The sequence below is a fragment of the Exophiala dermatitidis genome (assembly GCF_000230625.1).
Source record: "Exophiala dermatitidis NIH/UT8656 unplaced genomic scaffold supercont1.6, whole genome shotgun sequence".
NCBI classification, from domain to species: domain Eukaryota; kingdom Fungi; phylum Ascomycota; class Eurotiomycetes; order Chaetothyriales; family Herpotrichiellaceae; genus Exophiala; species Exophiala dermatitidis.
In genome coordinates this window covers 2,445,731-2,468,245 of record NW_008751651.1, presented here as the reverse complement: position 1 = coordinate 2,468,245, position 22,515 = coordinate 2,445,731, and the positions used below count along the sequence as shown (strand labels likewise).

The 22,515-nt window shown below is 51.8% G+C and overlaps 9 protein-coding genes across 9 annotated transcripts; 3 read left to right on the top strand and 6 right to left on the bottom strand.

Moving 5' to 3' along the window:
* Positions 1-620: 620 nt before the first annotated feature.
* Positions 621-1,481, bottom strand: HMPREF1120_07707 (uncharacterized protein; the record flags this gene model as incomplete). The annotated part of the gene is made up of 1 exon (XM_009161937.1): positions 621-1,481. The coding sequence occupies one exon, from the start codon at positions 1,479-1,481 to the stop codon at positions 621-623; it is 861 nt and encodes a 286-aa protein (XP_009160185.1).
* A 571-nt stretch (positions 1,482-2,052) lies between these two features.
* Positions 2,053-4,006, bottom strand: HMPREF1120_07706 (uncharacterized protein; the record flags this gene model as incomplete). Its single annotated transcript, XM_009161936.1, has 4 exons — positions 2,053-2,247; positions 2,309-3,295; positions 3,342-3,934; positions 3,988-4,006. The coding sequence occupies 4 exons, from the start codon at positions 4,004-4,006 to the stop codon at positions 2,053-2,055; spliced, it is 1,794 nt and encodes a 597-aa protein (XP_009160184.1).
* An 890-nt stretch (positions 4,007-4,896) lies between these two features.
* HMPREF1120_07705 (uncharacterized protein) lies at positions 4,897-5,463 on the bottom strand (the record flags this gene model as incomplete). The annotated part of the gene is made up of 1 exon (XM_009161935.1): positions 4,897-5,463. One exon carries the CDS (start codon positions 5,461-5,463, stop codon positions 4,897-4,899), a length of 567 nt encoding a protein of 188 aa, XP_009160183.1.
* Positions 5,464-5,741: 278 nt separating this feature from the next.
* HMPREF1120_07704 (uncharacterized protein) lies at positions 5,742-8,530 on the top strand. Its single transcript, XM_009161934.1, has 3 exons — positions 5,742-5,989; positions 6,056-6,192; positions 6,321-8,530. Exons 1-3 carry the CDS (start codon positions 5,941-5,943, stop codon positions 7,473-7,475), a joined length of 1,341 nt encoding a protein of 446 aa, XP_009160182.1. The 5' UTR covers positions 5,742-5,940; the 3' UTR covers positions 7,476-8,530.
* On the bottom strand, positions 8,114-9,192 carry HMPREF1120_07703 (uncharacterized protein; the record flags this gene model as incomplete). The annotated part of the gene is made up of 3 exons (XM_009161933.1): positions 8,114-8,498; positions 8,584-8,677; positions 8,760-9,192. 3 exons carry the CDS (start codon positions 9,190-9,192, stop codon positions 8,114-8,116), a joined length of 912 nt encoding a protein of 303 aa, XP_009160181.1.
* A 919-nt stretch (positions 9,193-10,111) lies between these two features.
* On the bottom strand, positions 10,112-11,923 carry HMPREF1120_07702 (malate dehydrogenase (oxaloacetate-decarboxylating)(NADP+); the record flags this gene model as incomplete). Its single annotated transcript, XM_009161932.1, has 1 exon — positions 10,112-11,923. The coding sequence occupies one exon, from the start codon at positions 11,921-11,923 to the stop codon at positions 10,112-10,114; it is 1,812 nt and encodes a 603-aa protein (XP_009160180.1).
* A 2,117-nt stretch (positions 11,924-14,040) lies between these two features.
* Positions 14,041-16,881, top strand: HMPREF1120_07701 (uncharacterized protein). Its single transcript, XM_009161931.1, has one exon. It carries the CDS (start codon positions 14,366-14,368, stop codon positions 16,607-16,609), a length of 2,244 nt encoding a protein of 747 aa, XP_009160179.1. The 5' UTR covers positions 14,041-14,365; the 3' UTR covers positions 16,610-16,881.
* Positions 16,882-17,123: 242 nt separating this feature from the next.
* Positions 17,124-21,627, top strand: HMPREF1120_07700 (uncharacterized protein). The gene has a single exon (XM_009161930.1). The coding sequence runs from the start codon at positions 18,122-18,124 to the stop codon at positions 19,226-19,228; it is 1,107 nt and encodes a 368-aa protein (XP_009160178.1). The 5' UTR covers positions 17,124-18,121; the 3' UTR covers positions 19,229-21,627.
* Positions 20,774-22,322, bottom strand: HMPREF1120_07699 (mannan polymerase II complex MNN10 subunit; the record flags this gene model as incomplete). The annotated part of the gene is made up of 3 exons (XM_009161929.1): positions 20,774-21,491; positions 21,551-21,839; positions 21,890-22,322. 3 exons carry the CDS (start codon positions 22,320-22,322, stop codon positions 20,774-20,776), a joined length of 1,440 nt encoding a protein of 479 aa, XP_009160177.1.
* Between the last annotated feature and the right edge of the window lie 193 nt (positions 22,323-22,515).

Genomic DNA, 22,515 nt, shown 5'->3' with positions numbered 1-22,515 from the left:
ATGATTGAAAAAGAAAAAAAGGAGTGTTAGAATACACACTACTAGGTCCACTACCGCTTCCTCTACCCTCCCCTGCCGTATCCTACTCTGCCTTTCGTTGTAATTGCAAATTCATTTGTAATTCCAGAGTATGAATAAAGTGGTGTCGGCTAGCTATCCGACCTGTAGTAGGCCAAAGTCGAAGTACCCCTTTCTTTGTGTAGCCTTGTGAAAATCAATTTAAGTGTCCTTTGAGGTGACCGACCACTGTAAGGCGTGGTAGAGGGATCGGTTGAGCTTCACTGCAGTAATGCATATTCTCCTAACTACTATTTTCTTGTTGGTGGATATTCCTCTTCAACAAGGACCGCGATCATGGACAGACACATGACCTTCAAGTTCATCACTGGTATCTGCATGCGTACAGCAACAGTCATCATTATTGTCTCCCATGGTCATCGAAGCAACCTCTTTATCTGTTGCACTGATATCCCGCCCTCGATCAAAAAGATTCACTTTGTAGAAATTTCTGCGACTGAGTCCTCTCATGTGTTCTTTTGGTCAAGCTGTGCTAGCCTAGACCTGCTGTACATAGCACAACCCTCTCTCGTTGTCCATGGCCATTCATGATCCACTCCAAATTACGGATTCAACTCTGGCCCCGCTGAACCAGCACCAATCCCGGAACCGGAATTACCAGCAGCAGCAGCAGCCCGAGCCCTCCTTATGTTCCGTTTCCTTCTCATTCGCTCAAACAGGCCGGGACTCGTAACCAGCACGCACAAGATGCCAAATAACAGAAATATTCCTAGCACAATGTAAAGAGTCGCTGCGCTGAGTGCTGATGTGGGAGAAGAGACCGTCTTGGCCAGGTCGCTGGGGGAGCTTGTCGTTGTCGGCAGGATTGGAGAAGGTGAAGAAGAGGGAGTAATAGTATCCGCTGCTGTTGATGTCGTTGGGTTCAGTGTGGACATCAAGCTCGATCTTGACGATAGTGTTGTTTCGGTGAGACTGGAGCGGATAGGAACTGGTGTTGACTCTGTCAAACTTGAACTACTGGCAAACTCGGGGGACAAGGTAGAAGGATAGTCGTAAGTATTGGACGCCGACACTGACACCGACGCGAACTCTGGTGCCGTTGCTTTTGCTGCCGTGGGTGCCTGCGGTGGCCGCGACTGCCAAGTTGCATCGTCCGAAGCACTACTGTCCTGCCAGTAGACAGACGACAACCACGATGGCGGCCGCCATGCTGCCGGCGAAAAGTCTGGAGGGGGATGCTCTGGGTTCCAGGCCGTAGGGTTGCTCGTAATTGACAGCGAGTTGTCCGGCAAGGGCATGGGTTCCGGATGCATCGGATCGATGGTGGCTTTCTGTGGCTTGTGAAGAGACGTCCTCCAGGCTTCGGGTCGTGATCTGTATGTGCCTTGTGTAGGGCGGAAGTCAAGCGGAGGGTGCCATGACCAGTGCTGCCTCACGCTGTGTGTCCTTCTCTTCAAGTTCATGTTGAGGCGGCGTGTGAATTTTTGCTTTTCCTTCGCTTCAAGTTGTCCAGGTTCAAGTTTGGGTGCAAATCTGGTATGTGCAGAAGAAAGGCAGGTGCGACCGAGGGTCCAGCTTGAGTGCGGTGCGGATTCACTGCGACGTCCCCAGGCTCAAGATCTCGCCTAGTCGACGATAACGGTGTCCACAGCAGTGCCAGTGTGGGCATCAAATCAACAGCCCTTCAGTAATCAATCTGCGACAATGAACTATTCAAGCAAGGAGCGAAATGTAGCAAAACATGCCGTTTGCAGTTGTAGGTGCAGGTGCAGGTGCATTTGCGCGAGGTACATACCGAAAAGGGCAGGGAATTTGGACGGAACAAAACGCGAGATGAATCCAGCCATTTTCAATCTGGCAGTGAATGCTCGGTGACGGGACAACAACTAAATGGACAAACACGAAGCAATGCAACGGAGGCGATGGACAGCGACTGTAACCGCTGAAATAAGTGAAGAGGATTACCGCTGAAAGAGGATTGGATACCTACTATACAGCATGTATCGATGCGAGGTCTGGGCTTGCCCACATCAATCAAGCCTCCTGTTCCTGTTCTAGAGCCACATCGGTAGCTGTCGCTGGGGCACCAGTTTCCTCAGTGCTGCCACCGGCTTGACTGCCAGCTTGAGTACCTTCTGTGGCAGGCTCCTGGGGAGCTGGTTGCTCGTTGATCGGCGCCTCGTCCTCCGCGTCCATCTGGAGCAAAAACGTCTCCCACAGTTCGATCAACTAGTTCATAAATGTTAACAATGGTCTTATGATATCACGAAGCCGACATCGCAAAACATACCTCTTTTTGTGCCTCGACGGCGCCCTCGAGGAACGTCTCGACGCCGCTCTTGAAATCCTCCACTTTCTCCCGTTCAAATCGTTCCAGTTCTCCTCTCATTAATCGGCCCATGTCTTCAAAGAGTAACCTCGCTTGGTGTGCCCGCTTTTCCGCGTCACTTACGCTAGCACTGACTTCGTTTAACTTGTCCTGTTGACTCTTGCCCTGCCGCAAAAGCTTCTCGTGAGCGGTTCGTCGTTTGGCCAATTCGCTCTCGGCGGCATGCCAGGAATGAAAAGCTTTCTGTCGTTGCGAAAAGGCTTGCTTGACACTGCCAATCAGTCGGATATATTCATCAATCGTAATTCCCAGCGTCAGAACATCCTGTTGGGCCTGTCGTTCGTACAACTCCTGAATTCGTAGTTGGACCGCCGACAGGCCATGCAGAGGCCCGGAAAACACAGGTGACAATTCCACCTGGGCAAGATTGCTCAACGAAGAGGCATATTCGCCAGCAGCCTCCGCCAGTCCTTTCCGCTGCACCACAACAGCATCAAGGGCCTTCATCAGTGACTTGAGCTGACTTTCCAAAGCATCCAGGTAGATCTTGCGGTCATGGAACCAATCATCATGTTCGACAAACTTCCCACTGGAACCACCAACGTTGATTCCCAGGGAACTTAGCATGCCCTTGTTCTGGCCGAGATCTGGTTCCCGGTTTTCTTTGTTTTTGACGTCAAGGTTGAAGGACTCGCTCTCCAAGAAGATCTTCAGGTCAGGATCATGGTGCAATATTGGATGCGCAGCGATCTTGTTTAGCATTCTCTCCAAAGCTTGCCGTCGAGACTCGACAAATTCACTATCAAAGCGACCCACGGCTTGTTTTTCTGGAGGCGGAGGGACCACAACTCCCGGATTGTTATTGTGCAGAGAATTGTAGAGCCATAAGAAATCTCGGTAACGCCGTGTCACGGCGAATTCGGGTTGTTTATATGCTTTTGAGGTGGTCTGTTCATGTTAGCGCAAGAGTACAAAAGAGAGCGGATTGCCTTACTTTGGTGCGGACTTGATAGACAATGTGACTGGTAGCCAAATCGCCGACCTTGTGAGGATCGCCCACGGATATCTGGAAGGTCGGCTTTGCCGCCTGTTCAATGCTGATACTTGGCTGTGTCTGTCGAGCTGGTCCGGCACCACTCTGTGGCTGGACAGGAGGCGGAGGTTTGGCCCTGCCGATGGGCATGGTGGTGTCTTCATACTCAGAAGCCGGGAACCCCGAGGACGTAGCGGAGGGCTGCCGTGTGACTCTTGCATTGGCCTCTTTCTTCGGGGGGGTTGGAGCCTGGTCTGCCGATAATGGAGGCGTGTCCGCCGCAGTATCACCGCCTAACGGTCCCAGGGGATCTAAGGAGTCGTCCACGGCCTCAAGCTTGGTGGGTTGTACTTCAATCTTGCGAGCCGGTATCTTTCGCGACGAAGAGGGACGTGGACCGCCGGTACTCGTTCTCGTGGACGTCGCGGAGTCTGTTCCGAAGTCAGCATCCCCAAACCGTGTCCGCTCGGGCAGCATACTCGTAGCATCGTTTTCCTTGGAGGAACTTGTGGTCGAGTCTTGCAGCTCGTCCGACTGCGACTTGGACGGGACATCTGCGCAACGAGTTAGTGGCTGGAAGCTGTCAGGAGCGCAACGGCCGGCTTACCGCCCCAAGGTGAATCCATGTCCATTTCCCACGAATATCCTAGCAAGGCCGGTCTATAGTGCGAACTGTTGGGTGGTTGTATATGCTTGGTGAACTTACACCGCGTGGTTGAGATGTCTCGGCCACTGGTGGCATCATACTACGAGGACGTAAATGTCGCCGGCCTCAAGCGAGCCCCGATGCTTGGCACCATATCACCACCTACAATGTACAGCAATAACAGGCATCAACAATTTGTACATGTGGCGTAGGTACGTACAAAATGGCAACTTCTCGTTGTTCTTGAATTGTACATGTATCTGATACAGATATGAGGACTCTACCGTCCATATACGGGTCATCTGCGCTTGTCATTGTACCCTGACAGATCCAATGTTCCATGCCAGTTGCGAAGTATCTCACGGCTCTGCGGGTGGCCGAACAAGCTGAATCGGCTGGAAACCATGTGAGGTTGTCAAACAACAGCAGATTAAGATTGATCTCGGCTATCAAGCTCACTGGACGTGAAGCTTGTAGGCAGACGTACTGGTAGACGGGCTGATCCTGGGCGGCTGTTTGAACAGCCATGGAGGTGTGTGCAAAAGCCGAAGGAGCACCAGAGTCGAGATCGAAGGCTGTGTTTGTGGCCACAGTCCGAATTGACAAGTAGCTGTGGCGTACATCCGCAGCGATGGCTTGTGTCCACTCTCCCACTCCTCCATTTCAGCTGTTATGTTTGTTGCAGCCTAGAGACATGATACAGCAAGAATAGACCGCACCCCGAGAGATACCCCGACATTGACCAGAAACAAATTAGACTCTGTACATCCCTCAAGGTGCCAGAAGAACAATGCCTCCCGCCTCATCGGCTATTTCCAACGCCATCTCCCGTATATTTCACCCACAATATGCAGCGCACACAGTGCAACTCTATTTCTTTCCACCCTTCTTAGGCTCCGATGCCTGAGTTTCTTGTTGCGTATTTTCCTGGCCGAAGGAACTGATCAGATCCAATAAATTCATGTCGTCTTCCTCAAACATATTCTGCTCATCCTCAAAAGCCGGCTCTTTGGCTTTTCGGGCTTTTGTTTCTGTTGAAGCCGCGGGAGCAGTTGAGCCCTCCACAGCTTCGGCGTCGCCTTCCTTCTTCGCATCTTTTGCAGTGTCGAAGCCTGTACCAAACCTTGCTCGGAAACCAGCCAACCGACCAGCTTCATCATCCTCCACACTCAGCAGTTCCTTGGACGTTGGGTTCCATAAGGGCGAATTCCTCGTATCTCGAGTAGATCTGTAAACCGGCTGCGGAGAGGTGGTGCGGATCGTGAAAGCACTTCCGTCGGAGAGGGTCACCAGCTGGGTAAAAGTGTAGGGTCGCTTCGGCCGCCGCAACAGACGGGCATGTCGACAAGACTGGCAGACATATGTTGTAGGTTTGGTGGATGTGGGTAAACTGGGTAAACTCGACGGTCTGAGAACCGGGCGAAGTGCGGTCGCCATTGGGGCAGTAAGCGAAGTGGTGTCTAATATAATGACCCGACGAAATGGACGATCAGACCGGCCGCTGACGGGTTGGTTGTAGTTACAGAATTAATAACTTGAACGGGGTATATTGAAGGTTCTCAAGCATTGAAAAGTTCCGCCGAGAACATGGACGCATTGCCAGTGCACTACTACCTACTGGCAGCGCACTGCAATTGAAGGGAGCGTGCCAAGGATCTGCAGTGCTTCCACCTCCGCGGCGCTTCAGTGCAACTTCCGACTTGCGCTACTAACATTTGTACTGTTGCAGTGGTGCCAGATATTCGCGATCCATTCTAACCCGATCTCGACTTCAGCCACTTCATTGAATTAATTAATCCAATTAATTGATTTGTTGACTACTACCACTTCTCGCTGGTTGCATGCCCTTCCTCGAAATACCATCTGCAATTTCTTGCGACTGTATGGTTTGAACTGCGCGTATCCTGAATCAGCATGTCCAATCCAAAAGGCGCGGTCAGTTTCGACGCGATCATCCAAGCCGGTAAATACGCCTCCATTCCAATTGCCCTACAACCACCACTGCTGTGTGTCTGACCACAAGTTATAGATCGTCAGAGAAGGAAGAATGAAGCTCTAGCCAAGGAGATATTTGGCAAAAGCAAACAACAGACCAAGAACGACACGAGAGGCGGCGCAAACAAGAGCTCGACGCGGACTCCGGACCTCGCCAGCAGGATCACAAAGGTATAACACCCCCGATTCCATACTACGAGGACAAGCCATTGGTCTCCTCCCTCTCTGCGCGCGGTTTCCTCAGCTCCCTCGCTATCGAGACAAACTGGTCACTGACACGCACGACGCGTTTACTACAGCGATCCTCCTCCACCGCCAGTACCACTTCGTCCAGAAACAACAACCCATTCACGCCGCCTCGCAGTCAGCGCGGTGACAACGCGCGCTCCGCCCGCCTCGCCTCGGCCATCGAGACCTCATCGCAACAAGCCAATGTCGTTGTCGCCCCTACATCTACGTCCCGTCGGACAGCAGCCCAAGGCCAGCAAGGCCTAAGTATAAAAGGCAAAGCAGCAGGCCCGTTTGTAGTGGAAGCCAGCAATTTCGCTCCCGGCACCACCGCAGCGGACATCGAGTCCGCGCTGCAAGATGATACCTTGGACGACAGCGGAGTCAGCGGCATGGTCTCGTGTCGCATAGTGGCGACCAGTCCCACCGTGGTTGCCGAAATGGTCTTTACAGAAAGATACATTGCCGACAGAGTCATATCCACATATAACAACCAGAAGGCCGATGGGAGGGTTCTGAACTTGGCTCTCAAACGCTCCGGCAGAGCTGCTGGAAGCCAGCAGACCAGTCTAGCCCCCACGAAACCCGCCAACGAATTACTACCGGACGTGCCAACCACTGACGACAATGCCATGATGGAAGATATTGAGATGGAGACCGATGCCGCCGCTTCCGCCGTGGTCTACGACGACCACCGAAGTCGAAGTAGGGACCAACAGTCCAGGAAAGCACAATCCAATGGTCGCACCACAGACGATCGATATGCGGAACCTCAAGCACCAACGACTGCCGCTCACGATGGATACAGCAGAGACACCGACCGCCGAGACAGAGATCGGGATCGAGACCGCGACCGGGAAAGGGATAGGGACAGGGACCGAGACCGCTACGACCGCAGCCGTGGAGACCAAGGTCGAAGCTCATACTCTCGACGTGATGATGGTCGACCCGTGTCAGAACAAAACCCGTCGTACAACTCGCGTTTCTCGCACTACGGAAATGGTGTAGGTGGTGGCGCTGTTGGACGAGGATCGTTCGGAGGAGGACGAGGTGGGGATTTCTCCTTCTCTCGCGGCAGCGGGCGTATGTACGGCGGCGGTGACAATATGAACGTGAACATGAACATGATGCGCGGAGGAGGAGGCGGACCTCGACGGGGCGGAGGTCCTACCTTCTTCGGCGGCGGCGGCGGCGGCGGCGGTGGTGGATATAGGAGAGGATACTAGTAGTAATCCACTTCTGTTGACCACTGCCAGCGTGTCTTGCTGCGTCTTGCTGCAAGCTCGCTTCGCCTAGGTACTTTGTATCAACCTGGTGTCAAATGCCGTGCCTTCTGTCGAAGTCGAATCATGTCCATGCCTGAGCCATCGTCGCGATATCAGCCAGTGCTTCCCTTACCGGGCCGTTCAAGTTGGACTCGGAGCGAATCCCATCAGCAGCCCCTACTAGCCCACGGCAGTGCCAGAAACAAATTCCATGTCCGTGCTTGTCTTCATACTGGTACACTATGATTACAATTCGCACATCAAAAAAAGAAGTCTGTGTATCACTCATAACAATCCACATCGGCGCATTGCGTCCATTCCGTCGCCCTGAACGCCTGCCAACTTGAACTCCATCCCAACCGCAGGTCATGCAGTGTGCGCACTGCACACCTCTATCATGAGTGTCATCCAAGACCCGAGGTAGCCTTCAAGTTTGGCCCCATGCCCAGCGCATTTTGCTTACCCCAGTCCAACGACGCGGACACCTGTGCCGATTTGACGCCCTAGCGCCATGCCGAATATCACTCTGCATCAGGCTCATTATGAGCCGCCTGTGATCTGCGTGACTCCGGGATCTCAGATGTCTTTCTCGTACTAATTCAATCACTCTTCAACATGCTATCGACCAAATCACCCAGAGGGCCCCAGTAGTCCTTGCCACCGCCCTTCTCCAAGCCATGCTCGTCGATGAACAAGACATAATGTTTGAAACTGGTGTTCAGATGCGGTTCGAGGCCCAAGTGCACAATGACTTGGTAATGGTGGCAATAGATGTGGGCGTAGACACGGTACAGGCGTTTGAACAGTTGGCGGACGGTGGAAGGAAAGTGTTTGGGGAAAGGGACGCCGATGCGCGAGGGGAAAGTGGCCTCGTTGTCGATATTGGATTGGACCCAAGTCATTAGGTGTTCGATGTACTCGGGGGCCGGCATCTTGGTGGGTTTGGGGTATCCGGTTGCTGCGTCTTGCCATAGGTATTCGAACCTAAACATACAGAAAAGTAATCGTTAGAACAGCCTAAGAAAGTAGGCGGTAGGTGTCCTAGAAAGGGTATGGGGCAGCGTCGCACTCATCGGTAGCTTTCATCTCTGGACATGACTGCGGCGAGCAGAACTCTGTGATGGAGCCGTAAAGTAAATTGATCTGGTTGTAGAAGTCGACCACTGCGTTTTCAACAGTCAGCCTTTTCTTTTCTCTTGGATATGTACCCGTGTTTTCGACTCTGTCGGTGTGTGTTATATTTACCATTGACTGCGAGCCACTCATTCAGATCCTCGCCCTCGGGCAATTTGACCGCTTTTCTCAGACTCCCGCTTCCGAGTGTCGCCTCGGCGAACTGTCGTAGCTGATAGCTCGTGGTGCCTTTGTTTGCGCGCTGTGGTTTGAACTGGCCCCGCGTGCGGGCATTGCTAGAAGGCGGACACTGATTAATACAATTGGTGGCAGAGGGAGGGGAGCAACTCAATCCGAGACGGAGGAGTTGTGCGGCGCGAGAGGGGCTGCCATTGACGGCTGACGAAGTGAGATGGGTAGTAGGGTTATGGTCATTGCCATTATCATTGCCATTGTTGTCATGGAAGGTGTACGAGTTGATCGTAATGCACGAAGAGGATTGTTTCAGTGTCAAATGGGGAGAGAGAGGCTGTGGACAGGCAGAGGGATTGAGAAATTCGTACATCGTTGTGAGTAGAGACGCCATTGGGGAGGAGGGATCGGTCGTCTCTCAAGACTCAAGAGAGGTTGTTGGAGGCGATTTGAATCGAGATCTGTTGTAGTTCCTCGTTCTGCTGCGAATTCCAATTGATGGTCAGTGTGCCACACGTTTCTAAGGGGGATATTGCCCGTTTCTATGGCCACGGGGCAGCCTCACTCACCCGCAGACACGGGCTACCGAAACAGTGTGAGATCGAAGTCGTCGAAATAAGGCCGTAAGCAGCGGATGGTGGATGCAAGCTTGTAAGTGACGAATTCAGAAAGCGTTGGTTAGTGCTGAGTAGAACGAGATCTTGCAGTGTTGTTGCATGTGCATCCCTCGTCGACCGAAGTGTCTGTGGGGGATTCTGTGGTTCTCGTCTTGCGCAGGCGCGCGGAGGAAATCGTGACTTTCAAGTTTAGTGCTACGAACAGCGCAGGGGTTGAAACCTGAGCCTCTGAGTGGCCTGTCAGCATTAACGAAGGTCAAGCTAGTCCTATTCGGGGAAAGTATAATACTTTAACTGATCATGGCGCGTTGCCCGGCAACCAGATGCACTAATCGATTCTTGGATTGGCCAAACGAATGCCTCCTCAGCCTCGTCCGAAAACTGACTGCAAGTTACATTGTAGTAGAACACTATGAGCTTGATTACTGTTCCTCGTTTCTGTACCTATGTCTGCGGTATTGGTAGCCGCTCGATTTTACAAACACTAAAAAGGGTATTCGGTGTGCCACATACACATGGAAACAATTGTTTGGTGTATGCATGCAGCTGCACCAGCCTGGAAGATGTACTGAAACTCATAAACGAGCTTTGGCCGGGCCGTTTGCGAGAAATGCATACAACGCATACATTTTTGTCTGCACAACCGTTGCAGTTTGAAACGTTGTCGGCCAACACTCACAACCTCGCCGAGGTGGTCAAGTCGTTGACAAGCTCTCGTACTTCATTCTCAAGCTCCACGGTCTCTTGGTGAGGGTCGTACATTTTCCCCTTAATCCACTCTTCCAGAGCCTCATCACTCATCTCTCGGAGATGGTGAATTCTGTCGACATTATCTCTCTGAGCGGCGCGGATGACATACAACGCCACGCGGGCGCTCACATCTCGGATGCGGGTAATTGATGGATACAGAAGAGCGAGCTCCTTCTCTTCCTCTGTAATCATGGTCGGCAGGGCTTCCCCTGAGGCGTAGACCATGTTGGGAGTCACTTGGACTGCCTTGGAAAGAATCGTGCCCAGTCCAATACCCGGGAAGACGTACATGTTGTTCCCTTGGCCAGGGTGGTAGATCTTCCCTTTATAGGGGACGGGTTGGAATGGTGATCCCGATGCAAACAGAGCCCGTCCATCAGTGTGAGTGATTGCGTCCTCAAAGGTGCATTCAGACTTGGAGGACGGGTTGGAAAGCGGGAAAATGATGGGTCTATTGTTCCATTTGCCCATCTTCTGCAGGATTTCAGGGGTGAAAGCTCCTCCGATGGTGCTCAAACCCATGAGGATGGTGGGCTTGACATATTCAATAACCTCATCCAGAGTCTTGAATTGCTGTCCATTGTTGTCGGTACGTGAGAAGTAGATTTTGTGGTCGGCAAGCTTGTCACCTCGGTCTTGAGTGACAAGTCCTTTGCTGTCCACGAGCCAGAAGCACGATTTCGCCTCTTCTTCCGTTAGGCCTTCGTGCATGAAATACTCCACGATTTGTTTGGCCACGCCCACACCAGCGGACCCTGAGCCCAGGAAGACGGCACGATGGTCCTTAGGAGCCACCCCGGACTGTTTGACGGCACCAATAACGCCTCCCATGATGACGGCTCCGGTGCCTTGGATATCGTCGTTGAACATGGCGTAGTCTTGACGATATCGTTCAAGAGAGGGAAAGGGATTCTTCCAATCCTCAAACTGGATGACAATGTCCGGCCACCGCTCCTTCAATGCCGCCATGAGCTCATCGAGGAACTCCTTCTCCTCCTCTGGCGTCACCTTGTCCCGGCGACTACCCATATAAAGAGGGTCTTCCCGGAGTTCCTTGTTGCTCGTACCCAAGTCGACGGTCAGGGGGAGGGTGACCTCCGGGCGAATGCCAGCACAGCCCGTGTACAGAGCAAGCTTGCCGATTGGAATACCCATGCCACCTACGCCGAGGTCTCCCAAGCCCAGGATGCGGGAGCCGTCTGTCACCACTGTGATCTCCACATTGGGTTGGGGCCAGTTCTGGATGATGCTGGAGAGATGACCACGGTCGTCGAAACTCAAGTACATGCCTTCGGGCTGTTGGTAGATCTCCGACCATCTTTGGCATGCTTCGCCCACGGTCGGGGTGTAGACCAACGGAGTCAGCTCCGTGAAGTGATCTGTCAACAATCTGTAGAACAGGTGGACATTATTGTATCTTAACGTGCTCAAGTACAAGAACTTTTCAATGGGGGTAGTCTTCAAAGCCAGCTGAGCCAGACATCTCATCTTTTGCACCTCATAACTCTCGGCACGAGGAGGAGTCAGACCGTACGTCTGGAGGTATTTGCGGACTGGGATCGAGAGGGAGGTGTCGTAGTGTGCTGCACGATTGGGAACGTGAGCGGTCGCATGACTGTGCTTTAATCGGTGGTTGTGAGGAGCATGCGCATTCAAGTTCTGCGTTGCTGAGGAGGCGGCGCCCAGGTTGCCGACGCGATGGACAAGAGGCTCGCGGTTGGCGGTAGAGGCAGTCATGTTTGCGGATTGAACAACTTGAACAATGCGGGTGAACCACTGTCCTGGGCGTCTGGTGAGTTTGTAGAGCATTCGGAAGGAGAGGGGACGTCGCTTGGATTTATCATGCGTTCGGTTGGTTCTGCTAGCACACGGATCAAGCACCTCGATATGGGGATCTAGCCTGGTACTGCACTTGGCGGACTGGTGGGCGTTCTTTGGTAGCGAACGAGAAACGGTCAATTCTATACCAAAGCAGGCACGCGCAGTAAGAGTCACACTATGGGTAAAACCGGGTGTGAACTACAGAAACGAGGAGTGCATCAGGGCAATACAAGGGTTGAGAAGCCACACAGACGCCTTTCACCGACAACGGAGTGGAGACTTTACGGAGTTTACAACGTAGACAATACGACAAGGGAACGGACTGTCCAGCGACACAGACCCAGTTGACAGAATAAGCGACCAGCGAGCGCATCCGCAGTCAGCAGTGGACGTTGTTGTATTGTTGGAAAGGGCAGTGCTGTTGGACTCAGATGTTGTTGGATTGTCCATTGACTCACCCAACTTTTTTCTTTTTCGTGAGAAACGTCCGCTTTAGGAGATGATGGTCGGAGCTGAGCCCTCAACCAATGGCCTGCAGCAGTTTTCGGAGCTGATGCATGCAATAATGGGAGTTGAGCTACACTGCAGGGCTGCTCGTCGTTGCGGAGGCCGAACTGTAGCTAAACAGCAGGAGCCAGCCGCCGCTAAGAGGGCTTAGGAAGGCCTAAACACGGCTAAATGTACAAGCGAGGCGGAGACCTGCAAGGGGTCCCCTAAGCTTGCGCTGCGCAGCGGGGAGGCCTTGTTAAGCTGAGGAGGGCTTCAAGTTCTGGCCGCTGGTGGTTCTATAAGTGGCACCAGGGCGTTTTCGGAGAGCCAATGTTAGACTCGTGTTATAGCCGTAATCGGCTCCTGATAGGTCTCCATTTCCCGCTCCAACTTGAAGTTTAAGTTGGGCACCGCTATTATTGTTTCCGCCGGTCGTACGGGCGCAGGCGGCTACTACGGATTGCCAGTCCGATGGGATATGAGTCAGCCCTCTTCGGGACGCTCAAGTTGGGGAAACAGGAAACAGCCCCCGGCTCTGGGCGATCGGAGAATGCCAGCATCAAGGTACTGTGCGTGGGGAACCACGGGAGGAGAGACCGCAGACTTGTGATTGCAGCTTCGATAGTTGATACAGACCTTACCTTACAATTCTGTGGAGTGAAGGGGGCTCTTCGCCTGTCACCACGAGGCAAATCTAGACGGACTACGAGTATTACTATGCCATCCCTATCGCCCCAAAAAAGACTGGGCCTTGAGAAGATGCCTCAAAGCATCGCCTGGACCTGCCGGCCGGCCGACGGGATTAGGCTTGGTGACAAAAAGATTGGCGGGTTATGACCCCCATACCATTCTATAAACCGCCAATCTTTTTGTCACCAAGCCTAAGGACTCTAATGGTCCCTCTCCCGCTACTAGTAGTCTATGTAAATCAGCTTGCGTAACACAACCCAGCGGCTGCTCATAGCGAAACCGTCATTAAGATGCTAGGGACCTAATTGAAATGAGGTTAGAGGAAACGAGATCAAGCTGTATACCTGTAATAAATGGCCGTGACTCCATGTCCGGGACACTAGGGGTTTGGCGATTGGCCGCTGAGGTGAGGCACCCGGTTTGTTGTCGTTGGGAGTCAGATTTCGGTCGTACATCGTATACAACCCCACAAACGGCCGGTTCGCTTCCCCAGAGTCAAAAGTACCCTGACGAGCTAATTAATAAAGTAGTCCGCACCTTGGGTATTCACGTGCTGCCTTGCTTACCTTATATAAGACCCCATTAGCATCCAGTATGTTGAGTATCACGACGTGAGCGTTGGAGACGACGCCTCAAGAATGTCATCGATTGCATCTTCAACTCGATCACCAAGCTCTGCTTTGATGCCGAGCTTGGGTTTGGCAGCGGCGGTGTATGCGAAGGGCATTGTCCCTTTCTGACCAGAGTGCCTAATTGAACGCCTGGACCCAAGTCATCGTCCACCTTTACATGTAAATAGATGCCTCGAAACTGACAGAAAAGGGATGCGTGCGCATGTTCATCTTCACATGCAGTGGAGTCAAGAAATGCTGTGCCATGTTTCACTGGCTCGACTGATTACGTAGCTTGACTGCGCGGAAACGGTCTCCCGCGTCCCATCATCTGCAGCCTTGGCAGTCATTATGACGTTTCGAGGCTCTGAAGCTGGGAAGTTGGCTCGACACTGGCACTGCACGGCACTGCAGCTGTAATGCTGTTTGCTCTTTGCTCTTTAACCTTTCTCTGCCTTTTCTAGCTGCTACCAGGTAGCATTGCTATGGGAGTTTGTGGTCTTCGACTACAATCGACAGCCACCTAGTGTACTTGTCTGGCCGCGTCCCTCCCGTCAACCCGTTCACTATGTCGTTTCTCTCGTCATGCTGTGGCTTCGGCCGCAAGCGAGGTGGTGAGGACACAGCTCCTCTGCTCCCTCGCTATGAAGATGACACAGCACGTGAAAGAGCCATCCACCAAAAGCTGCATACTTACCAGATGCTAAGGGCCCTGTCCAAGGGATACATGCCATCTAACGAGCAGACTATCATCAACCTCCGTACCCTGCTTGCCTCGGACGTCCTTAACCCGAACAATAAAGACTTGAGTGAATCTGGTCGCCTCTTGATTCGAAACTGTCGAAACTGGTTGAAGCTGTTCATAGAGCTATTGCAACATAAAAACAGCCAAGATCAGATTCAGGATTTCGTCTGGAATCTCACCAAGTCACGAATTTCCCTGGACGTCAACGACATCGCTTACACGGCCTCCAAAGCCAAGTCCAGAGCTGAAGCCCAGGCTGCCTATCAAAGTTTCCGTACGGTCGGGAGTCTCCTCCTCGCAAACTCCGATTTCCGACTCTTTGTGAACGATGTCGCTACCATTGGCCGACAGGTGCTGGCAGATACTGCCTTCTCCCTGTCGGAAGCGGCTGAAGAGACGGGCAAACAACTCGAGCCTTCCGAACAAGAACAAAGTGCCGTGTCCAAACCTGGTGCAGATGAAGGAACGCTGCCCTCCAAGGATGAGCTCGAACAAAATGCGGAAGAGACCACAAAAGTCATTGCTTCACAAGCTGCAAAGGTCGGACAGGATACCATTGAAAGTGCAAAGGACAAGTTTTCCGGGCCCCAGCGCGAGACCTTGCTTCATCGGATCAAGCAAGCAGTCCTGCACTTGAGAAAGCGCACAGACTACAATGACTCTGTCTCCACGCTGTCAAAGTTGATTCAGCGGTATGCCGTGGCATACTCCCGCGTTGCTGACGCAGCTATCTCAACCGCTCAAGATGATATTGACACCAATCCAGCTTTGGACCGGGCTGTCCGCAATTTCTGGGAGTTTGTGAGCAGCTTCGGTGATCAGGAAGCGTGGAAGCAATTAGAAGAGGACTTCAAGAAGGTCATGAGCCATGCCCAATCCGACCCACAGTTCGAGAACTTTATGGTCGACGTCGGCAACACGGTGCAGCGCATGCTCACTGACCCAGAGTTTTTCGACAACGCCGACAAAAAGCTCGAAGAACTAAAGGAAAAGTCTTCCAAACTGGGCAATGACACTGACTTCCGCACCGACTTCGACAAATTCCTTCATCAAGCTCAGGTCACTGTCAATGCCGTGATGGAAGACAAGGACATCAATGGCTTGATGATTGCGACTCGGCGTATTTATGATATTATTTCCCCGCCCAACAAGGTCACCAACCCGGATCTCATTACGGATGCTATCCATATCTTCCTTCCATTGTTGATCCGTAGTGTACAATATATCCCAATCCCTCGGGTGGAAGTTTCTGTTCCGGAGATGGATCTTCTCCTCGAGAACCTTATCCTGGAGCCTGGGCGCAATGTCAACTCGACTTCATTCCTGCCATACCGACTTGCTGTCTCCACCAAGAACGACCTGGAAATCCGAAAAGCCCATTCCAAGAAGGTCGTCTCGAAAGCCCAGTCTCTTGTGTCTATCACCATCAACGGTCTCAGTGTCGCCGCACAAGACCTTGGGTTCTGGATTCGCGGACACGCCGGTCTGATGCACTTTGCGGACGAAGGCATTGCAAGTTTCTATCTGGACGAGCGTGGCATTGACATCACCCTTGATCTGGAGATTGGGCGGGAGAAGCTTGAACAGATCCTCACTCTTCGCGGGGTAAAGGTGCACATCCACAAACTCGACTACAAATTGCGCAAGTCCAAACTCTCTTGGCTCGGCTGGCTATTCAAGCCTTTCTTGAAGCATTTGGTCCGCCGTTCTTTGGAGAAAGCCATTGCTGAGAACATTGTCAACGCCCTTCGCGCAGCTAACCGTGAGCTTGTGTTTGCTCGAGAACGACTGCGAGCAACACGCATTGCTGATCCTCAGGATGTACTTACCTTCATCAGGGCCGTCATGGCACGTTTAACGCCTGAAGAAGACCCTGATGTGTACACTCGAGTGGGTGTTGATGCACCTAAGAAGGGTGTCTTCAAGGGGGTCTACACTCCTGGCAGTGTGGTCAAGCTTTGGCACGAGGAGGCAATGAGGGCGGAAGAGGTTGTCCAAGATGGAGAAGAGAGAGGCGGTGGTTGGAGAAACGACATCTTCGATGTGCCGGTGTACGGAACGACATAAGGAGAAAAACATGGGATGTGGTCGAGGTACAATGGGTCTTGGTGTTGTACGTCGGGGCTCGTGGTGACAATATTGACACATGACGGCTCAGAGCGACAATTGAGGGATGGGAGCCTGTTACTGTTAGTATTTTTTCAATGCGCGGTGCAAAAGCAACTTCGGGTCAATTCAATTCAGTGTGCTTGTGTACCACCTCATGTAATTTGTTTAGGTAGCTTGCTTGATAGCGTGATGAAGCTTAATGCCGAGAATGAAAGCGTTTCTCCAGAAAGGCTGTTCCTCTATTGCTCACATGTAGTGACTTGGAGGCTGTAATCAAAGTGTTCGTCTATGTATAACCTCTGAACATCCACCGCAAGCTAGATTATGGCCAATAAACGGCAAAAGCTTGAAAAGACAAGACCACAAGGCTGAACAGGAACTAGGAGAGATCCACCATAACCCAGTGGGTCCACAGTAAGGTAGGTAGTAGGGAATCAGCAGTCTGGTCTACTAGTCCAGCTTGCATTATTCCCTTGAGCTTGCTTTTTCTTCCGAATATCAAGACCTATCTGATTGATAATGATACCGTACTCACTTCGTGTTTCAGCCAAGGCACCTTGAACCACGTGGTCGAAAGTCAGAGAGCCAAACAGGCAGCGGGTTTAAGGCAGGATCTCAGTGACGCCTCAACCGAGATTTGCAGTGCGATGAGACATGAAAGAGCTCAGAGCACTGAGAGCAGTGGTTTAAGTGCACTGTCTGCTCACTATCTTCTTGGTGCAGTTCGATTCCAAGACAGGTGAGTAGACAATACTACACTGAGACAGATCTCGGCCAGACAAGGTGGAAACAGTGATTATGATCACTTCTACTAGTCTTCTAGCGGTGATAATGGCAGCGGGCCAGACTAGACGTGAATCATCAGTGTGTTTGGCACTGTCTGTGGGACTGCGTACCCAAATTCCAGAACAATGTCGGCAATGGCATTCAGAATGAATCTGAAAGAGAGAAAGACGACAAAGCGAAGAGATGAGATGAGACGAGACATTGTGATCGAGACCGCTGCTTCTTGACGTTCGCAGGCCAGGCGACATGAATCGACATCATTCGAGGCAATAGGCACCTCAGCCAGCGAGTCAGATACAGAGACACAAACGGATTCACAACTACTGCGTGCCTACCTGCCTTTCGGGTCTGTCTATCGGTCCATCTATTCTATTTACATATATATACCCCCATCGCGAACACCCCGTCGTCGAGAGAAGGAACACAAACAACAACAACAACAACAACTCTCAGTCCGAGCATAACTCCTTCCAAATTCCTCGCGGCTTGAATTGTCAAAATCACCCCTTTTGAACAAGATTGATTGAACATATTCTCCAAGAGCTCAGCCGGCCTGAGCGTACGGTCTTGATCCCGTCCCTTTGTGTCGCTGGTCGACTCTAGCGGAGAGCCTTGAGTAATAAATCGTCGGCGAGTCAGTCAGCCAGTCAATAACCTGGGGAAAATTAAGTTTCACTGCTCAACATGCTTTCGAGATTCATGGGGATGAATAAAAGCTGCTCGTCGAGACCAGGACCGACAATGGAGCAATTGAACGACATAAGCGGCACCGATACCGATACTCTCTCACTCAGCAGCGCCAGCGACTTATCTCCGGAGTGCCCAGAGACGAACAATGACATGAACCAAAACCATGGCGATGACAGCAACAGCGACGACAGCAGCTCTGCTGAGTATCATGATTTCAGTGAATCTGGCACCAGCACTGGCAGCACACCCTCATCTCCATCCTCATTAATCGGCGAATACGGCTCCGACATGAGCGACAGCGAAGAAATCGGCAACAACGGCAACGATTGCATCTACTCACAGATGCTCCATGACCTCGCCAACCTCAGTGAAATGTGTACCGCATCAGAATCATATGCTCAACACGTCGAGCGCAAACTCGAGATTGCCATCGACCAACTCGCAGACCAAGAGCAAGAAATCGAGTCCTTGACCACAGGAGTTGAGAATGCAAAGACCGCCACAGAAACCCTCCAGACCGAACTTGAAAAGGGGAAGAAGAAGGCAGCGAATCTCAAGACCGAAAACATCAGTCTCAAGAAGCAACTCGAGCAATCTGGCGTTAGTAGTTTGAAAAAGAAGTTGAATGATGCGAATCGTGAGCGAGATGCGGCTAGAGAAGAAGTGAATAGGTTGAAACAGGAAATGGAGACGATATCCGACACCAACACGAAAACGAATGACCTCAACGTGGAGCAGCTCATTTCTAGGCTCAACAAAAAATTGGGAAATCTGAGTTTGGATGGCACCGAGACAGACGCTGAGGCAGAGTCAGAGTCAGATGCAGTATCGGTCAGCAGCAGCGCCACTACCAGTGTCAGCACCTCTGGTTTCGTCACAGGACATGAACAACAACAACTCGTCACCATCGTCATCGCTCTGTTGATGGTCCTCAAGACGAATCTATCTGATTTGAACCGACGGGTCGGCGAATCGCGCGCTGATCATGTCAATGACGCATTCACCATGTTACTCGCCCTCGAGAATCGGGTCAAAGAGACGACTGGTCGGTTGATCAGGGAGATTGAAGCATGTCTGTTGAGCATGACGAAGAGAAGCTAGAATAAACGGAACAGCGGAAGGACAAACATAACAATGGAAGCTGTATCAGCAGCATCAGCAACGGCGACAACAGCAGCGACAGCAGCATCACAACTGCGGCAACCAGGAGACCATCTATCTCCAGGTTCGACAATGATAAGCACAGAGGCTCAGCGAGGCGATGGGGGTCCCCAGGGCTGACGGGGAGAGAAAGGGAGAGGAAGGAAAAAAGAGCACGCACGTTCTTTTTCGGGTATATTTCCACTCGTTTGCAAAGTATAAGGAAGAGAGGGGAGAAGAGGGTAATTACCAATGACACTGACCGAGTCTTTCGCTATTCATCAAACGACATCGTCGAGGATAGGGCTGGAAAATTGGGAAACTGGGGACGACAGCAGACAGAAACACAGGGCGAAAGAGGCTGGGCTAGGGAGAAGGTAGAATGAGGGGCCTTTTTCCAACAACAGACAGAGCAAGGCTGATTTGACGGGAACAGAATGGAAATGAATTAAGAATAGACAAGGGTGAGAAAGGGGGAGACAGAGATACGATGGGACGGGTGCAAAGGTATAATAATGTGACGGCAACTTTGCCGAAAAGGGGGGCACAAGGCTGAGGCTGGGGTTATACGGGTATACGACGGGTACTAGGTAGATAGAAGGATAGGATGATCTGCAGAACTGAACACCCAACATTTTTCAACCACTCCACATTCTCTCAGAGAGGGAACCATATCGTTTCGTCTTTCCAAGCTTACACACATGCTCATACCCTCTTCTGTTCTGTCTTCCGTCCCAATATCAGCCGATTGACACTGGGCGTCCTCGGATACGTACATGCACCTGTGAGGAGCTGATTCTGACATCTAGCAATAATGATACAGCGTGATGAACCGGAAATAGTGGGCGAAAGGTATAACTTCAAGGGGCAAGGGACAAAAGAAAGAAAACGAAGAAACAGGGACAGGCACAGATCTGCCCCGTCCCGAAATGTGTGATGTGACAGTTTCGAATTTTGATTCTTCTTCTCAGTCTTCAGGCAATGATGGCCACATCATTGCGCTGCAGTGCTCTGCACTCTAACCGCCCTGGGAACATTGATTCGATCCTACCCGACTTGGCCGGGCCCGATCTGATCTGCTCTGATAAGCCGGCAAATCCATCGTCAAACCTCCTCCCCTCAAGCGTCAACGCCAAAGAACTCCAGCGCCAGGCTGATGCTGAACGTGAATCGTTGTGTACAAAACTCGTTGGCTTGCTATGCTGGAAAATGCGTGAATTGTTTTCAGTGGAAAAACCTCTCTGCCATCTCATATGCAGTTCCACAGGCGGCGCGCTGTCCTCTGTTCAGCTCAGATCTGGTCGACTCAGCTCGTGTCCGCTCTTATGTTCGGTGCTATGTTTGCTCTTCTTTCTAGCAATTGAATAACTCGGACATCTCTGCGACATACCCATGGGCAATGTCTTCTCATAGCTGAGGTGGATTGAAAGCCTCTGTTTTGCTGGGCTCAACACTTCAAAAAGTGCGAAAGTAGAATTCGAATCTGGAATTCAACCTTTCTCCGTCTCATCCCGCAGATTCTTGCTTGGGCCCTCTGGGAAACGACCCTTTGACTCTTGACCAGGCGCTACCGAGAGAGTCCTTGAACTTCTCCCAGGCGGATCGATTCAATTTATTGCTGAGCTCCCGATACATGTACATCTCGGCCCAACAGTCTCGACCCCACTCACAGCCGGCCATGTTGACGACAAAATCGCGATCTTCTTCACGGTAATGGAAGCGTGGGTCAAGCAGGGGCTTTCCTTCTTCGACCTGCTGCCCTTCTTTGGGTTCCACAGCACATGCCCCAGGAGGGAAGGAATTGATTTTGCGCTGTTCAATAAAGGCAAAATGTGTTCTCATGTACGGCTGAGAGGCGTACAAATGCTCCAGAGCATCTTGTTCCTTGTGCTCCCACTCCATGTGTTTCTGTTCATACAGGACCGGGTCCCACCACATGTCGAGCAGGCGGTCGGTGAAAGGTGAGCGACGTAAGAAGAAAGATCCTAGGTTGAAACCACCGCAATCCTGCGGGATGATAATGTCGATGGAAGAGGTTCGGTTATCGCCCGTCGGCGAGCGGGCCACTGGATCGAGAAACTTTGATGTCGGAGGATGGCTGATATTAAGCGGATTGTACACGTTGATGTCGCGGTAGACGGTTTTGTCGAGATGGTTGAAGATATGCGATTGGAGGGACACCGACGGTTCCATGATGAAGGTGTTCAAGTCAAGCCACCAGAACCTGCCTTGGATGTCAGTGACCGGTCAAACTTGAACAGAATAGAACGGGCGTTTGTCTACCATTCAGCATTAGGGTACCTAGCCATAGCGCTGCGCATCAGGTCGACTTTCTCCCAACTTTCTCTCCATTCATGGGCGTATCTTTTCTTGGTGCTCATATCGGTGATTTCGAGTTGATAGCCCCATCGCTCGACGTATTTCTTCTTGTTCTTGATACTGTCGCGTTCGATGGCCCATTCTCGGGGTCCCTTCCACTCCATGACGCCACCTCCTTCGTTGGCACCCAGAACAATGACAAACTTGCTTCCGCCGCCGAGATGGGAGTTGCCCCGGATACTACCCAAAACACCTGCGCGGCAGTCAGTCACCGTGATTCAGAATTGTGTTTGGCCAACCTACTCGTCGTTGACATTATCACGGTTGTCAAAGTCACAATGGACAGTATTATGAACAAGAACTTGAACTTCCGCAAGACATTGCCAACAAACGTTTTGATCCTGGACAAAGTGCCTCCACCTCTTGGATACCACCTGCTTCGACCCAACTTCTCCGGATCTTTCCAAGTCGCCGATAGGGGGGTGTAAGGACTGAAAACGGGCAGGGTGGACGAGATCTTCCGCTTGGAGCGCTGGAAGAAACCTTCATTCTTGGTCTGGATACTGGGATAGCCTCGGACTTGGGCACTTCGGGCTTTGGCTGCGGCCCACTGGTCGTCGTTGTTGCTGTAGAGGTTTGTGCCTGCGTACAAGCCATTGGGGGTTGTTGCACCGGCGCCATGTGCACTGCCAGGTGCCATCCATCCATTAGGCAGTGGTGAGGACGTCCGCGACATGACTGAATGTCAAGAGTGGGAGGTAGTTGGAGAGGGGCTTGGTGTTCGGATCGGAAAGGGAGAGTCGTCAACTGAAAGGACCATATGATCTGATCGGACACGACTCGCACAACTGTGTCACTGGATCAGATATCCATCTGAGAATCGGGATCTTAGGAGGACAGTAAACCGATCTCGTTGGTATCCTATCGCC

What these genes read in the sequence shown, in the direction of transcription:
- HMPREF1120_07701 (XM_009161931.1), top strand. Translation starts at nt 14,366, where the DNA reads ATGTCGTTTCTCTCGTCATGCTGTGGCTTCGGCCGCAAGCGAGGTGGT.
- HMPREF1120_07704 (XM_009161934.1), top strand. Translation starts at nt 5,941, where the DNA reads ATGTCCAATCCAAAAGGCGCGGTCAGTTTCGACGCGATCATCCAAGCC. An exon ending in CGACGCGATCATCCAAGCCG is followed by an intron (nt 5,990 to 6,055) that starts GTAAATACGCCT and finishes CACAAGTTATAG; the next exon opens with ATCGTCAGAGAAGGAAGAAT. An exon ending in TCGCCAGCAGGATCACAAAG is followed by an intron (nt 6,193 to 6,320) that starts GTATAACACCCC and finishes CGTTTACTACAG; the next exon opens with CGATCCTCCTCCACCGCCAG.
- HMPREF1120_07700 (XM_009161930.1), top strand. Translation starts at nt 18,122, where the DNA reads ATGCTTTCGAGATTCATGGGGATGAATAAAAGCTGCTCGTCGAGACCA.